This window comes from Sphaeramia orbicularis, chromosome 12, assembly GCF_902148855.1.
Source record: "Sphaeramia orbicularis chromosome 12, fSphaOr1.1, whole genome shotgun sequence".
Lineage (NCBI taxonomy): Eukaryota > Metazoa > Chordata > Actinopteri > Kurtiformes > Apogonidae > Sphaeramia > Sphaeramia orbicularis.
In genome coordinates, this window is record NC_043968.1 from 34,686,250 (window position 1) to 34,703,322 (window position 17,073).

Sequence of the window (17,073 nt, forward strand, 5' to 3'; positions counted from 1 at the left end):
CCCAGTTGGCCCTCTCCCACTAGTTGGGATGCGGGGCTGTGTTGCTGGTGCCTGGTCGCCGGGGTCGGCGGCTGCCTCCTGGTGCGGATGGCTCCCTGAGACAGCGCCTCCTAAATTGATGTTTTACTTTTACTTGTACATTTTTGTTCTGGTCTACCCGTGCTCAGTCAGTCTTCTTAAGTATGTGTGAGCTTGTGGGTTTGCATGTATATGTGTGTGTGTGTGTGTGTGCGGGTGAGTGGGTGGGTGTGGGTGGGGGGGCGGTACTGATTTTTAAACTGATATGTAAAGCACTTTGTGCTACAGTTTTTAATGTATGAAAAGTGCTATATAAATAAAGATTATTATTATTATTATTATTATTATAAATTATGCAAATTACAATCAATAATGAATCTGCTGCGTCCGGTGCGTTTTGAATCTAATCAGCAATCGGTTGGATGTTACCGAGCGGTTTCCTGCAGGATTCTTCGAATATTATAAAAACGACGCGAAATACTGAAAAACGGCCAAATTCTGTGGCACTTTTAAGGCTTATTAGCCCCTTAACTGTCTGGCACCAAAAGAGTTAAGAGGAAACTGTCTGAATGGGCTCTATGCACAGCCCCACTACTTCCTGAACTTCAGGTGGGTCCTTTATTTCCTGTCTGTCATTATTGGACACACTGATTAATCCAGGTGTGTCTGCTACTACTTGTTGTGACTACTAATTAATCGGGCACACCTTGATTAATCAGTGGGTCCAGTAATGACAGACAGGAAATAAAGGATCCACCTGAAGTTGTGGAAGTAGTGTGGCTGTGCATAGAGTCCATTCAGATCATCTCAAGACACGATGCGGAAGGCCTCCACAACATCAGCCAAATCCCTGGAGACCTCGTATGCAGTGTCTTTGTCGTAGCTAAAGCCAAGAAGCCATTCACTATCGCTGAAGACCTGCTCCTTCCAGCGGCTATAGTGCTAGCTGAGGCTATGCTGGACAAAAACGCAGCAGAGAAATTAAAGACTGTGCCTTTATCAGATGACTCTGTTTGCCGCAGAGTAGATAGAATGGGAACAGACATTGTCAAACAAGTTGTGGGAAAACTTGGCGACTCTTTTTCACTCCAGCTGGATGTATCTACCATATGTCAGTGGAAATGTGCAACTTGTTAACTAATTATTTCTTTTTGAGAACAGATCTTTACTATGATTTCAAAGGAGCACGCTTTATGTTGATAATTATTTTCATGTGCCCAAATCTTTATTTATAATCAAGTTAATTCTTTCTTTCTTTTTTTAGTTATATCTTTTTTTTCTCCTCTAGTTCAAGAGAGACCACTACAAATGGAGTTCCAAAGTTTAAAAAATCAGACACTGATGGCACAGCACTCTGTTTTAAGACACTTTTTTCAACCAAAAATGCTTTGCGCTGGTTAGGGGGTACTTAGCTGAAAAAATATTTCACAGGGGGTACATCACTGAAAAAAGGTTGAGATGTAGATGTTTGTAAAAGCTCAGATTAAAGTTTAAGGATATTATATCTAAAACAGAGAAAAAGTGACTTTTTCAGCAAAATACATCATTAACTGCACATAAACCCAGTGTGTCTATTCACTGTTATTTATCAAACTCTGTGGGTTTTATTGGTGAATCAATGTTCTAGAAGATGATGGTGTTTCCACGTTCACTACAGAGCCTCTGAACGTCTGAATAGGTCATATCTGATGACCATGAATGGATGACAAATTGTGTTTTAAATCAATTATTTACATGTATTGATAGAATTAGTGGATCAGAAGTTATTAAACTTTGTAGATCAGTAGATGGTTTTGGTCGTCGGTGGCTGTTTTTTGGTCTTTATGGGTTAACAAACATAAGCAATGATGACATCATTTTAGATTCAGTAAACAACTAATAAGCCTTATCAATGACTTTTAAATCTACAATGAACAGGAAATAAATCACATAGAAACGCCTCTCATAATCTTATTACACTCAGATAAGGTTTCATTTGCATCACTAACTTGCTTCATTATTTTCTTTTTAATAAAAGTTAATAATTATAATACATTTTATTTATAAGAGCCTTTCAAGACACGCAAGGACACTGTACAACAAGATAAAACAGACAATCCATAAAATACAAAGAAATAAACAGATAAAAGCATAATTGCGATATATAGAAATGAAGATGTAAAATGGAGAGTGAAACTTATGGTGGGTAGGCTATTCTGAAAAAATGAGTTTTGAGTCTGGATTTGAATGTGGGGAGAGAGTCACTGTTACGGATGGATGGTGGGAGGGCATTCCAGAGCTAGGGAGCAGAGCGGCTGAAGGCTTGGCCTCCCATGGTGCTGAGACGGACAGGGGGCACAGTGAGCTGGAAGGAGGAAGAGGACCTGAGGGAACGGCCTGGAGTGGTGACATGGAGGAGGTCTGACAGCTACTGAGGAGCAAGATTGTGGATGGATTTAAATGTGTACAGGAGGATTCTGAATTCAGTTCTCTGTTTGACTGGGAGCCAGTGTAGTTCATGGAGGATGGGGGTGATGTGGTGGAGGTGGTGGTGGTGGGGGGGTTTAGTGATGAGACGGGCGGCAGAGTTTTGGACCAGTTGCAGCTTAAGGAGGGACTTTTGGGGGAGACTGAATAGGAGGGAGTTACAGTAGTTTTTCTGTTACTTTATATTTCTATTGCACTATTTTGCAGTAGATATTATACTTTGGTCTGTGTGTGAAATGTGAATCATGTTTTTTCACTATATTCTGGAGAATTATACTGTTCTCTTCATTATTCATGAATTCGCTGTCTGAAAAAGTATAATCACGGCCCATCAACTATTCACAAACACCAGCTCTTTGCATTTTGAACACTAGTGTGTTGTCAGCTGTTTATTAATAACCAATTTCTATAGATCTGTATTCACACCAGTGTTAGACTGATCCTCTCATCCAGAATAATGGGTGACACACCACAGTGTGATGTAGTATTACCTAATAAAACATGAGCGACAAATGAACTGTGTTTGAGTCGAACACAGCAGCGGCGTCGTATAATCCTCCGAGAAGATGTCGATAACTAACAATCAGTGTGAGCTGAGGAGTGGGATAAGGCAGTAAAACCAAGTGACTGTTTATGGGCGCAATAAGCTAAGAAAACAGCAGTGACAAAGCAGTCCGAAGTAAAATATTGGTCTAGAAGGAGATTCTCATGGATCAGCCTGGGTTATATGTCACTGTGTTAAGGAGTAACTGAGTATCATCTGATTCACACAGTTAAATGACTTCATACATGTGATGTGTAATCTGTTAGCCCTGCAGAGAAGAAATGTGTAATTAAATTACATTTACGAATTAAAATGTTCCCAATTATAAAAGGGATACTGACATACACTGTTGGCCATTAAGTTGGAATAATTTTGTTTTCAGACACACTCCTCTATTATTTCTGTTTATACACATCAGTATGACCTTTGACCTGGTACAATGATTACATACTGACTCCCACTTACATTTTATCTATTGAAAATAAATCACATAGTCACAATGATTTCATGAGAAAATCATTTTATTGCAACTTTATAGGAAACTGTGCAATGGCTGTTATTGGATAATGGATAATGCATAATGCAGCTCCAGTAGCTTTATGTTTTTTATAAATCATTCATTCATTCATTCATTCATTCAAGTTGAATGAGTGAAAGGAGACCTGCTGAGCTGTGTTCAATGGGTTTCTTGCTTCATTAGTGGTGTTCATTCTTTTTCTTTTTTTTTTTTTAACTACTTATTTATTTCTCATTTTATCAGTATAATACAACCCGATCTCCTCAGGTTGAGGAGGAAGAAAAGAAACATAAGAACAGAAAACAAACAAATGAAAAGAAGAGCCTGTGTGTGTCAGAATGTGTTTAGGTCCTTTAATAGATACATTTGTTCCTGAATGTCATCCATTTTCCCAAGTTTTTTATAGAGATTTTCTTTCAACTTCAGTTTATATGTAAGATGTTCCATGACGAGTATATCATCTATGATTAAAAGCCATTGTTTGTAAGACGGAGCATCAGTTTTAAGCCAGTTCTTTGTTATAGCCTTCTTCCTGGCCACCAGGAGGATCTTGACAAGATATCTGTCTCCTTTATGCACTGTTTTTTCCAAATATCCGAGGTACAGAAAAAGACAAGAATTTAGGTTGAATATTTGTGCATTTCCAAAACGTTTGTGTGATCTGAATCCATGTGAGTACAAAGTCTCCAACATGGCTAATGGTGTTCATTCTTGCTACATGTGATACCTGTCTGTGATGTGATCCCCTGTTAGTAGTATTCATGGTACAGTACTGATATTCAAAGGTGGATTATCTCAGATAGAACACCACTGAAGGACTAGATGTAACATACACAGCCTGCCACCAGAAATTCCCTTTTCCGCTTGACCCTCAAATTGCGCAAATATAACTTGCGTATAAAAATTTACCTAATGAAAAAAATGACAATTTCGCCAAGTCTCATTTTTCCATTAAAAGTTTTTGCGCTGGCAAGAGATGTGTTTTTCGGGTGTAGCACAAATGGTATATCGTGCAAAACTGCAATGGAAAGACCTTTTTTCGCAACTAGAGTCAGGTGAATTAAAAAAACGGATGTTGACGGACGTTACAACAAACGAAGAAGAAGAAGAAACATGTCATGAATGTGTAGACACACCAGGAAACAAAATCATTTTTAAATTTAGTACGAAATAGAGGGGTAATATATAATAGTAATGAATATATCTGTAAATCAGCACCATATTTACGTTCGTCGCCATGTTTATGGAATGACTTCTCGTGTCATCTCACGATAATAAATAAACAAATTATTGCATTTGTGATTTAATGGAAAAACCGATATTATGCATTTCTGTTTTTTCGACATTTAGTAAATATCGGTAAAGTTTTGCGCACATGTCCAATGGAAAAGTGACTATTTTCATTATTACGTTTAACAGGGTAACTAATAATCTGTAACCTGTCACACTTTAAATGTAACCTTCTGAAAATTATTAGTTGTTATCATTATTGTCCAACAGGTTGTTTTTTTTTTTTTCACTTTAAGTTTTCCACTGACACATATTTCGGTTATTTTCGTATCTTAAGCTTTTTATTTTCCACCTCATGTCACGGCTTCCATTTTAAAATCTAGTTTTTACTATGTGGTTGTATTCGCCTAACACATATGATACAGAACTGAAGTACCTTTGTAATACTGACAAGAACATCTTCTACTTGTTCTGAATATTTTACTGTGAGAAATCATGGATCCACCTGAGACCGAACTTTAAACTTCTTTTCATGTGTGTCTGTGTTTAAGAGGTGATTTCCAGTCACTACCATAAATCCACATCTTTTCCTGCAGATCTGAACCTAAACTCAACCTGACTTTATTATTTTATCTACAGACTGAACATAATCTCGGTGTATTTCAGTTCTACTCTCTGTAGACCTAACCTGCTAACACCGGCCTGATTCCATTTCTCTTTGTATTGTACTTTTTACAAAAAAAAATTAATTTCTGTCTCTGTAGATGTGAACTCTAACTCCATTGTCGTATTATTTCCTCTGTAGATTTTAATATACACGAGACCTTCTTCTGTTTGTCTCCTTGTTGATTTGATCATAAACTCTGCCCAATTTCATTTCCTTTCCTGTGAAGATTAAATAAACACTTGGCTTCACCCCATTTGCTTTCTCTAGAGTTGAGCATATGCTAATTCTATTTCCTCTGTATCTGTTTATAAATCCATCTCTATTGAAATCAGCCTGATCCTATTTCTCTCTGTCTATATCTTTGTTTTTAGATCCGTCTGTACGCTCGGCCTGATGCCATTTCCAGTGGAGCTGGGGACTACGCTCTCCACATCACCAAGAGGCTCCTGGGATTTTACCAGGACTACTTTAAAGTCCAGTACTCCCTGCCCAAACTAGGTAAGGCTGTTTTCTTCTTCCTTTTGTCTTGTTTGGCTGTGTTGCTGTCTAGGTTTTGCATCCTCTACTCTTCCCTTTAAAGTGATGTGAACGCCTGCAGTGTCTCTCTTCTCTGTAAAAAATTATACAGTTAACATTCTGTCCCCCTGCTGCGTAGGGAAGAGAAAACAGTTTTCCTTTCTTGTGCAGACCATTTTAGGGAAGTCATCCAGCTCTTTGTCCTTCAGACAATTACTGTCGGGTTCATCAATTTGTGCTCATATCAGGCAAAGAAAACACTTTGTCCTCCTTTTGTTCTCATGTGTCAGGAGGCTGAAAGTGTGATTAGGTCTGGGAATTAAACTGCAGTCAGTTTTTGCACAAGTGTTTAGGTTCAGACATTAAATACTGGGACATTTGCGAATTTTAGCTTATTTTGTTTGGTTTAAAAAGGTTTTTTGTAGAAAGATGTATTAATAATCAAGTATAGTACAAAGTAACAACAAATAAAAAAGTGTCCAAACCGGTGAGGAGCTCCTATAAGAATGTTTGTGGTAGTGTAAAAAATAAACAAGTCAACATGCCTATTTTTGCTATGGTTCAGAATTAACACAGCTCAAATATTATAACATTTTTATTTTTTATTTTTTTGCATGTTTATAATGCCTGTATTTGATGCAGAACATGATGTCACAGAATGAAATTCAGCCATCGACTGAAAATGACTGAAAAACTGAGCCCAATTAAAGTCTGTGTAACTAAAGAATTGAAGTGTAAGACATTCATCTTGGAGAATGAATTCTGAAAATTGAAGTTAAAATTACTGTGATGCCAAGTGTACTGAGTTTTGATTTCTTACTTTCCTTGATATCTTATTGTGTTTTGTTTTAAACAAAGCAGTGGTGGAGTTTGCGTGTATTTTTTAGAATTTAATTTGAGCCTAAAGTGAAAAGTCTGAAGGGGACTGAACTGGAATTTAAAGAGAGATTTAAAAAGATGGTAGTAGAAGAAGTTTAAAGACACTTTGATTTCTTCTGTTGCTCTCAGTAGAAACAACAATTAAAAAAATGGAGTTATAGAGTAAAGTTGGGAGGGAATATGGGATTATGGAAGTTGCTGTTCTCAGGCAGACGTCTTATTTACAGATGATGTAATGTTTTATAGTTTAGTGACGTATATTCACTTTGTGTCATTCCATTTAAACAAAATAGATACAGTTTTAGTTAAATGTTAGCTCTAGTTTATACTGGAAAAATGACATATTTCTGGATTTCAGTTCAGTTGTAAATTGATCATAATTTACCACAAAGGGTTAGTCTTTTTGAGACATCTTAATGCCTAAATGTTACGTTTCATAAATATAGATTGATATAATTACAGGGATGTACAAGGAGCTGATGGAAACTAATCATATAAAATGTGAAAGGTATAATGAAAACACCAGCTTTATAGTTTCCTTTTTTTTTTTTTTTTTTATTTAACTTGATTTAAGTGTGTATAATTGCACTGTAAAAAACATATTTTTCAGATATGTAAATGTTTTTATGTAGGAAAAATTGCAGTACCATTTCCCCTTTTGAATATAATATGAAAGTAGTTCGCTCAGATTGTGGATTTATCTGCATAAAATATACCAATTCTTGACAGACTCATCCTGGCCAAAAATATGTTCATTAGGTTATATTCTTCTGTATTACTGTCTCATATAGCATTAGGACACTATGAATATTTGACAAATATTAATGTCATAGACTTTGCCTCCTTACTGTCAAAGTTAATGAGTCATTTCTGAGGAGACAGATTCCCGCTCCCTGTTCTTCTACTTTTTCTTCTCTGTTTATAATTGTTTGTATTTTACACTTCTGCCCAGAATCAATTAGCCATGTCACAGTGTTGCATTTCCTTTTTCCTCTCCACGCCCAAACACACTAATGTGATCACTGAGGCTCCATATTGTATATGTCAGACACTTCCTTCCTGTCCACATTGATTTATCACATTACAAATTCTCTTTGAGTCAAAGCTTCCTGTTTATTCCATCCCCACAGATTAGCTTTGACATTTACACCCTGTTCCTGACCTTTACACTAATATTAACTGCATTTACACACAGGTCCATGCTGAGGTAAAGGTGCTGTCTTGTCTTGGTTATGTCACACCTCAGGAAAAAGCACATCCTCACACCTAAATGACAGAGTAGATCAGCTGACACTTACTATCACAATGATGTATGTGTGAAAGTGGCATGCACAAAAACACCACACAACTGTTGCACTTAGGCTGTGAAAATGCTAAGGCAGAACTCCACTGGACCCCTCTATGCATGTTCATAGACCCCCCCGTAATGTACGATAAGTCATAAACCTCATACTTGTGCCAGTGTAGACGTGCTACATATTATTAGAAGGCTTAGACTCTCTCTTTTTTTACTAGTTGAGTATTTTCAGTAAAGAGCACTGAATGCATGTTAGTGTTTGGACTGACAGCTGAAAATGAAAAGTTAATTTAAATGCATCATTTTTGGTTGTTTTTATTTTTCAACTATTTTCAAGTTATAGTCATTAATTGTTTTTACTTGATAGTCCGGTTAGTGGTTGATTTATAATCCAACCCAGATGTATGTAGCCTAGAAAGCTGTTGCTGGAACTCTCACACCTGGCTGTTGGATTCACACCAAAATTATGATGAATGAAGCCCCAGAATCAGTTCAAGTGGGCGGATCTTATTCCAGGTGCAGACAACAGTCCAAAGCACTAAGTGAAGTTCATTATGACGATTATTACCTATTCCAACTCATGCAAACAATCCAAAAACTGAGCCAAATGTGACATCCAAACTTCATCCTGTGGTTCTGAACCACTGTGTCTACATGCTGTATTTCTACTGTGCTACTGCACTACTTATGCTACAGTATCTTGTAAAGTAAAGTAAAGTAAAGTAAACTTTATTTATAGAGCACTTTTCACAGACAGAGTCACAAAGTGCTTTATCAATTCAAATCAGAATCAAATTAAGTTTACAGAGACCCAACAGAATCCTTCAGGAGCAAACACTTGTGATTGGTGACAGTGGCGAGGAAAAACTTCCCTTTAACGGGCAGAAACCTCGAGCAGACCCAGACTCCTGAAGGATGGCTGTCTGCCTTGACCAGTTGGGGTTAAAGAGAGAGAGAGAGTAAAGGAGGAGAAAAGAGAGAGCGACAGAGATATAGAGAGACTGGGGGGGGGGGTGACACATGGAGTACGTTATGATGAATACATAGAGTGTAATCAGTCTGTGGTGGTCCTGGGTCAGGTGGGAGACTAAAAAGCCTTTTTGAACAGGAGGGTTTTGAGGTGTTTCTTAAAGCTCTCTACAGAGTCCATGGACCGTAGGTGTAGAGGCAGGTCATTCCATAGACGTGGTGCCACAGCTTTAAAAGACCTGTCACCGCGTGTGCTAAAACAGGTCCGTGGAACCATCAGCAGGTGCTGTCCTGAAGACCTCAAGCTACGAGTCGAGCTGTAGGGCTGGATCAGGGAAGCAATGTATGCAGGGGCCTGGCCATGTAGGGCCCGGAAAGTTAGCACAAGAATTTTGAAATGAAGACGATATAGAACAGGGAGCCAGTGGAGAGATTTAAGGATGGGAGTGATGTGGGTTCTCCTGTTTGTGCGGGTCAGGAGCCTGGCAGCAGAGTTCTGGACAAACTGTAGACGGGCCAGCTCCTTCTTGTTTAAGCATGTAAACAGGCTGTTGCAGTAGTCTAAGCGAGAAGATACGAAAGCGTGAACGATCATCTCGAGCTCATTTGTGGACACCATAGATCTGAGTTTGGAGATGTTGCGTAGGTGGAAGAAACAGTTTTTGACTAGGTGTTTGGAGTAGAATTCTAAAGACATGTCCTGGTCAAAGATGACACCCAGATTCCTCAGTTTTGTCTTTACCGAGGAACTCAGGTCTCCAAGGTGATGTTTGATCCCTGGGATTGCACTATCCGGGGCAATGATGAGGGTCTCAGTTTTGCTGGAGTTCAGCTGGAGGCTGTTATCATTTAGCCACTGCTTCAGCTCTGACAAGCAGTTGATTAAGGAACTCAGTTTGTGGGGCTCAGAGGAGTTAAAGGAGCAGTATATCTGGATGTCATCCGCGAATAGCTGATAGGAGACATCACTATACTGTTGGATAATGTGGCCAAGTGGGAGGACATAGAGTAAGAATAGGACTGGTCCCAGGACAGAGCCTTGGGGCACACCACACAGTAGATCCGCTGAGTCAGATTGGAAGTTGTTTATTGACACAGTGAAGCTTCTGCCGGTCAGGTAAGAGGAGAACCAGTCTAGCACATGACCTGACATCCCTACCAGGTCCCTCAGTCTCTCAATCATTATGGTATGGTCCACTGTGTCAAAGGCCGAGGAGAGATCTAGCAGGACCAAGACCGTGGATTTCCCGGAGTCAGCCGCCATCAGGATGTCACTAGACACTTTTAATAGTGCGGTTTCTGTTGAGTGGCGTTGTCTAAACCCAGACTGAAAAGTGTCATAGATCTGGTGTGTCTCCAGAAAAGCTGTAAGTTGTTTAGACACTGCTTTCTCAAGGATTTTGGCCAATAGGGGGAGCTTTGAAATGGGCCTGTAGCTTTTGAAGTCTGTGGGGTCCAGTGTGGTTTTCTTTAGTTTAGGTTCTATGATGGCCTGTTTGAAGGAGCTGGGAAACAAACCAGTTGAGAGCGACAGGTTAAAAAACTTTGTGACCCATGGTCCAATAGTGTCAAAGACACCGACAAGGAGCTTATGGGGGAGGATGTCTGCAGAGTTGGAGGAGGGTTTCTTGTGGTTAAAATCATGATGTAGTAGGTAAGAGTCCTTTGGAGCCGCCTTTCACAAACTTGGGTTCTGAAAATGGGTCATGGACCTGGTAATTGGCAAAGTAAAATGCATAGCGGTGCTGTGATATATGGGTTCATTTTGTGACTAGAATAGTGTGTCTGTGATGGTGTGTGCAGGTCTCTGTCTCTTCCTTTTTTTCCTGTGAAAACACCCAGATGATCACACTGTTGTGAGTGTAACTACTGTGATTGTCTCAGTCACATGCGTGGTGTAACAATGAAAATACAAGAAAAAGGTTATATGTGCTGTCTTTGGGCTGGGGTTTTCAGTAATAAAAGCATAAAAATGTACAGACATACATCTCTAAACAAATCATTTTAGATTTTCTCTGTGGAAAAAAACAAATTGTTTTAACAGAGATAAAACATTTGAGATTGTGTGTTGCAAACCACAGACGCATACACTATGTAAGGTATGTTGTCTGAATAAAAAATGTTGTTCCTTTTAACTCTTATCTCATGGCACTTCATAATCATGACTCAGTGACATTAGATTGATATGTGGCAGCACACAGCTGGAGTTATACTGTAGAAAGATACTAGAGTTTGATATAATTCAGGAAAAGTGTGTAAGGAGGATAATAATAATCATAATAATAATTTAAAAAAGACCTTAAATAATTGCCTTGATTGTATGATGCAACATTTTTTTCAGATGCATTTTTTTTTTCGAATATCCTTTGCATTATTATTATTATTATTATTATTATTATTATTATTATTATTATTATTTATTAATTAATTAATTAATTAATTAATTTATTTATTTATTTATTTATTTATTTATTTTTTTAAGTAAAGTTGGGAAACCATTTCATTTCTCTCTCCTTTTCTAACATTAATCAAAGAGGTTTTATTATGTAAACTCTCATAGTTATTGCTCCATGGCTGTAGTTTGTATAACCACTTTACAGCTTTTTGTAGAAGAAAGACTAAACTTGAGGATCCTTCAGCAACAAATGGAGATAATAATAATCATGTGTTTATGATTAGTTCACAGAGACATGTACATTAGTAGTTAACATCACCAAAGACCACCTTCATGCACAAAACTAACATAAGGACATCTTTAAATCCTCCATACTGAACCTTTAATTATGGATACAGTATTTTCTTAAACTGTGGCCAAACTGAGTCTTTATTTTTCCTCAACTGCAGAAGGAACCAGGCTTTTATCTGAAGGAGCCTTGTATTAGAGACGGACCTCGATTTCTAAGATCCTCTGGTAGAGGTGGTCGATTTTAGTTCAAATCCTTGTTCTGCTCCAGTTTGCAATGTTAAATAAAAGAACTGAATGTGATTTTCTCCAAATGCAACACTTTGTTTTCTGTTTGTAAAGTAAAAGTCATCTAGTGTTTCAGTGGATACAAAGTGTTTGTCAATTAACAGAACTTGTCAGTTTTTTGCTTGTAAGTTTCAAAACAAAGACTTACACCTGCAGTGACAGAAACTGTGAAGTCATGAGTGCTTTTACACAGGATATGAATGTTTACCAGCAGGAAACTGATATTTTATTATTTTGTAATAAGACTGATTTTTCCAATCTTTCATAGCACCAAAAAAGCTGTCAACTTATAATGTGTGTGAACTGAATGTCATCTGATAGAGCGATAGAACCAGACCTGTTGATTTTTAAGTACATTTCATCTATTATGAAAGACAAAAATGCTAAAAACGAAAAAAATATATTGAAGTTAAGGACATGTGGAACAACACAGACAAACATATAGACTGTCAGATCAGTTAGGAGTTTCTGTACACGAGTCATATGAATCAGATAGAGTATCCTTTTTTCATTGTGTCAGGACCTTAACACTTAAAATGAGAATCTACAGGGTGTATCAGAAAAAAGTAGACTCTCAGAAAACACTAAATAAAGCCAAAATGACAAGACGTTTTGAAAATCTGCTCATATGTGTTTATTGACTATAAAATTCTCCTTTGATTGACACCAGTGTCCTGGGTCAGTTTTCATGCTTCAGTGAAAAACGTTAATTTGAATTGTGCAAAATAAAAGTCTTTTGCGTATGGAAGTGTAAGGGTTAATATGAGATCTGTCGCCATGGATGACAAGTTCCATTGGTCTTTTATTTGCATACATGAAACAGGAAAAAAATAATTACATGTTAACCCCCTACCATCGATTCAAAGATTTCCCACATCGATGAGAAACTGAAAATTAATAGCAAAATTTGCTCAGTGAGCCAAGATTTGGGTTTTACGCTTCAGGATTTTAATTGAAGGCACACACTTCCGTTAGTTGAAGAATTCCAGCATGTTTAGTCTTCCACATCGGCCCCGTTCCTTGCAACGCAAATTTGTGCCCTCCTCAACATATCTGCGACGGTACGCCTAATCATGCCCCTGTCCTGCCTCAGGAGTTCCACTGCAGCTGTGATGATGCAATGAATTACATATGCTGACTGAAATGTTTCAGATTTCAAATGGTCAGCTCAAAAACAGCATAAAGAATCCTCACTAACAGCATTAACCCCTTGCGTTTGGCATGATAGACTCAAACCTGTCGTTAATGTGAAATCTTTGTATGGATGGTACGGGGTTAACATGTCATTATTTTTTTTCCTGTTTTATGTATGCAAATAAAAGACCAATACAATTTGTCATCCATGGCGACAGATCTCATATTAACCCTTACACTTCCATGCACAAAAGACTTTTATTTTACACAAGTCAAATTAACGTTGTTCACTGAAGCATGAAAACTGACCCAGGACACTGGTGTCAATCAAGGGAGAATTACATGGTCAGTAAACACATATGAGCAGATTTTCAAAATGTCTTTGCATTTTGGTGTTATGTTGTTTTTTCTGAGAGTCTACTTTTTTCTGATACACCCTGTAGATCAATAAAGGGTTGAAAATAGCAGGATCATTTTGTTGAATGATGAATAGAACTTGTAGAAGTGAGCACTGTGACAGACACTTAGGGCCTGATTCAGTAAGATCGCAAATAACGGGCACAAATTTGCTTGCTTGTTCTAAAAAAATGCACGTGCTATTGATTTGTGTCACAGGTGATCAGCTAAGATTGCCTGTGCAAATGACAACAGGTGCAAAGTCTTGGAGACCACCCTAATTAAATGAGGATTTTACATGCGCTACTGGTCGTCGTCATGGAGACAGTACACAGGAAAAACTGCTCTGGGATACACCAGCAGTAATGGTAACAGTCCACTGGAATGATGCAGACGCATGGAAATGTAACATTGGAGGAGTTTAGTCATAGAAGGTAGTGCATGACTCCTCCTGGTGACTGGACCCAAATCATCCCCTAGTTCATCTAGAAGTTCTAAAATTACATTGCTGGGTAGGCCATATGTCTCAATTATTTTTTCCTCCATCATTCCAAAAATGTTGACACAAGCAGATCCAATTCATTCTCTGCGTTGCCTTTGGTTGGGCCTATGTCGCCTTCTCACAACAACAACAACTGCTGCCTGTTTGCGTGAAGCTGTTCCAGTTAAAATCTGCCTTTCAGACGTGCTAAACATAGACGCAAAATCAACCACCGCAATCAGTTTCAGGTTTGGTAAATCACATTTCGTGCTCTAATTAACTATTTGCATCTACCCCCAATAATTTTGCACGTTCTGGCAGAAACGCCCATATTGCATATTCATCAAGGCAAACATGCTAAATGGGTTGTACAAGTTATTTTGCCCATTTGAGAGACTCAGTGCGTCCTGTTGGTAGATAAGCTTCAACGTGTTTTTGTGTATGCAGTCAAGTTTGCGCACATTTTTACACGAGTAAACCTTTTGAAAATCAGGCCCATAGAGGTGTATCCCCATTAGTTTTTATCCAGCTCTACTTTATTTTATAAGTTGATTTTGACGTCGGCTGCTATTACAGACCCAACTTATAATTGAATAACAGTCTTTATCTGAGTAAATATGTCAGTTTTCATAAAAGACAAGAGGCCAGAAAGTTTATATATGTGTGTTTGTGAGGACACAAGTAAGAGTAGTGATTTGTGATGATAATGTCTTCTCTGTCATCTACCAAACAAAAGGAACACAACAACTTTTTCACTAGTATATAAGTGTAGATGTTACAGGATGGTGCAGTACTTTTAGTGTGGGGTCATGTGCTTTAGGGAACAGAAATGCTGTTGCGCTGTCTTGGCAAAGGAAAGCTGTTGAGGGTGAGATTATGAGGGAGACTCTGGAGGCTTTTCTGGATTGATCAGTGCAGCGGCTGGCCAAGGTGTCAGAGTTCAGGTTCCTCTGCATCTTAATTACTAATTATGGTACCAAGGATCTAGGGATTGATCACTGGTCGGAGGCATGGTGATGAAGACAGAACAGAGCTGTGAAGTGTACCGTATCAGTTTGTGATTCAGTTAGTGGCTCAGACTGGGGACAGAGCAGAGGGACTTGGTGTCCTGGTCTTTGTGTGCTTGATATCCCAGCTGGAGCCTGAGATGAAGGTTCAAAGTGTTTGAGAATCTTAGCGTGCATCTGCTGTGAGTGGTGGGTATGTGGATCTGGGTGGTAACTCTGTTGTACTGCACAGCACAAGTCCTCAAATCCCCCTGTGTTCTCCTCACTGTGTCTCAAACTTAAATTAGTTCAATCGTGTGTCAACTGTGGCAAATAACATAAAGCAGAAAACTCTTTGATTAGATTTTCTGTTTTAATTTTCTGTTTTAAATCTAGTCAGATATTTCCTGCTTCTCGTCCATCTCTGCACGCATTCTTCCATTATTACTCTGCTGTGTGTGTGTTCCCCTGTGTATCTACATACATAACAGTGGATTGGATTCTGTGTGTGTGTGTGTGTGTGTGAGTGCACTCATACTGATGTTGACATCAGTCTTTTACCACAGCTTTACCACAGCATGCCTCTTGCTGCCAGCACTTTGTGTGTGTGTCTGTGTGTCTGTGTGTGTGTGTGTCTGTGTGTGTTTGTGTGTCTGTGTGTGTGGTCCCAAAGCCTCAGGGCTCAGGGCTCCATCTGTTGTCATGCAGGGCATCAAACTCCCCTGAGAGGGAGTGAGAGAAATGATGAGCTGAGATACAAATTTAAAGAGACAGAGGGAAAACTGCACAGTGCAGCATGGAGATACAGATCAGAACAATAAAGAATAATAGAGTCATTTCGTTTTTTGGGCCCACTGGAAGGCATCCTTACCGATGTCCATCTGTCCGTCCTGAACCTAAGTCCAAATACCTCCACGTGTATCAGCACAACGCTGTTAAATTTACTGTTAATATTCCTCACCCTTGAGGTAGACTGGTAGTGGTTTTGACCTCTTATCTTTCTCCTGTTACCACATTTATGACTTAAACTGCACCTTTATACAATGAAGTCACCTTTCACTTTGTAGTGAAGGGATTATGGTCTGTTACGTCTATATATTAGAAGGTTGATGCTAGGTTTCTGGGAGGTGTAGGCACTGTAATCATGGCTGAGGGTTATATCACATAATATTATATTCTTATTACAATATTTATGTAAAAGGAAAAAAAAAATCACACCATATATCACACCATATATTTTATATCACCCTTGTGTATTAGCAAGTGGAGGATGAAACAAACATCCTCATGGATAAGTTGTTTGATATAATTTTGATATCCTAAAAAATAACCACAAAATAATAGTGTAATTAATGTGAAGGGATTGAATTATTTTCATAAGTTATTGTCAAATATGGAAGACATCTGCCAGTATGATTATTTTCCTTTTATTCTACTTTTTTAATACTAATAAAGGATTATTAATGTCTCTCTCTTTTGCCTTAAATATGTTGAACTGAGTGTGTGTGAACTATGTCTCAACTGTACTCATGGATGTTTGAGTAAAAGAGTTGGTAATTACAGAGAAACCTTCAGAGGGACACAGAATCCTCAGGCATGGAGGTCCAGGACTTCACCTGTTGAACAGATACAGTACCAGGTACCAGACCGGTCTGTGCCACAGCCGAAAACAGGAACTATGGCAAAGTGCCACTGAAAGTCTACACTACATTTACAAGAGTTTCAGCACTTTACCTTCTCATCAGGTGGATAACTGACACTCTGAACATTTACCCAACACCTTTAACCCCTTTTACCATAAACGGCCTCACAGGACTACTGCCTCTATCAGGTAGTCTTTGTTATTGTGTGATCTTAATGTTTTAACACATCAGTTGAGACTCTCACTCACAAACAACCCAACTAATGCAGCTGCAGACACTTGTGTCAGTGTTCTGTGAGGTAAAGTCCCTTTTTTGTCTAAGGGGTTTGATGAGTGATGATATGCTTTGTTGCATGTCAT

The 17,073-nt window shown here is 38.4% G+C and overlaps 1 protein-coding gene across 1 annotated transcript in view; it reads left to right on the forward strand.

The window, feature by feature from the left end:
- The window catches only part of LOC115429709 (thyrotropin-releasing hormone-degrading ectoenzyme), a 265,248-nt gene that overhangs the window by 74,739 nt on the left and 173,436 nt on the right, over positions 1 to 17,073 (forward strand). The window contains exon 4 of the mRNA XM_030149384.1: positions 5,814 to 5,940. Coding sequence (XP_030005244.1) covers positions 5,814 to 5,940 — 127 coding nt within the window. The remainder of the gene's footprint in view (positions 1 to 5,813; positions 5,941 to 17,073) is intronic.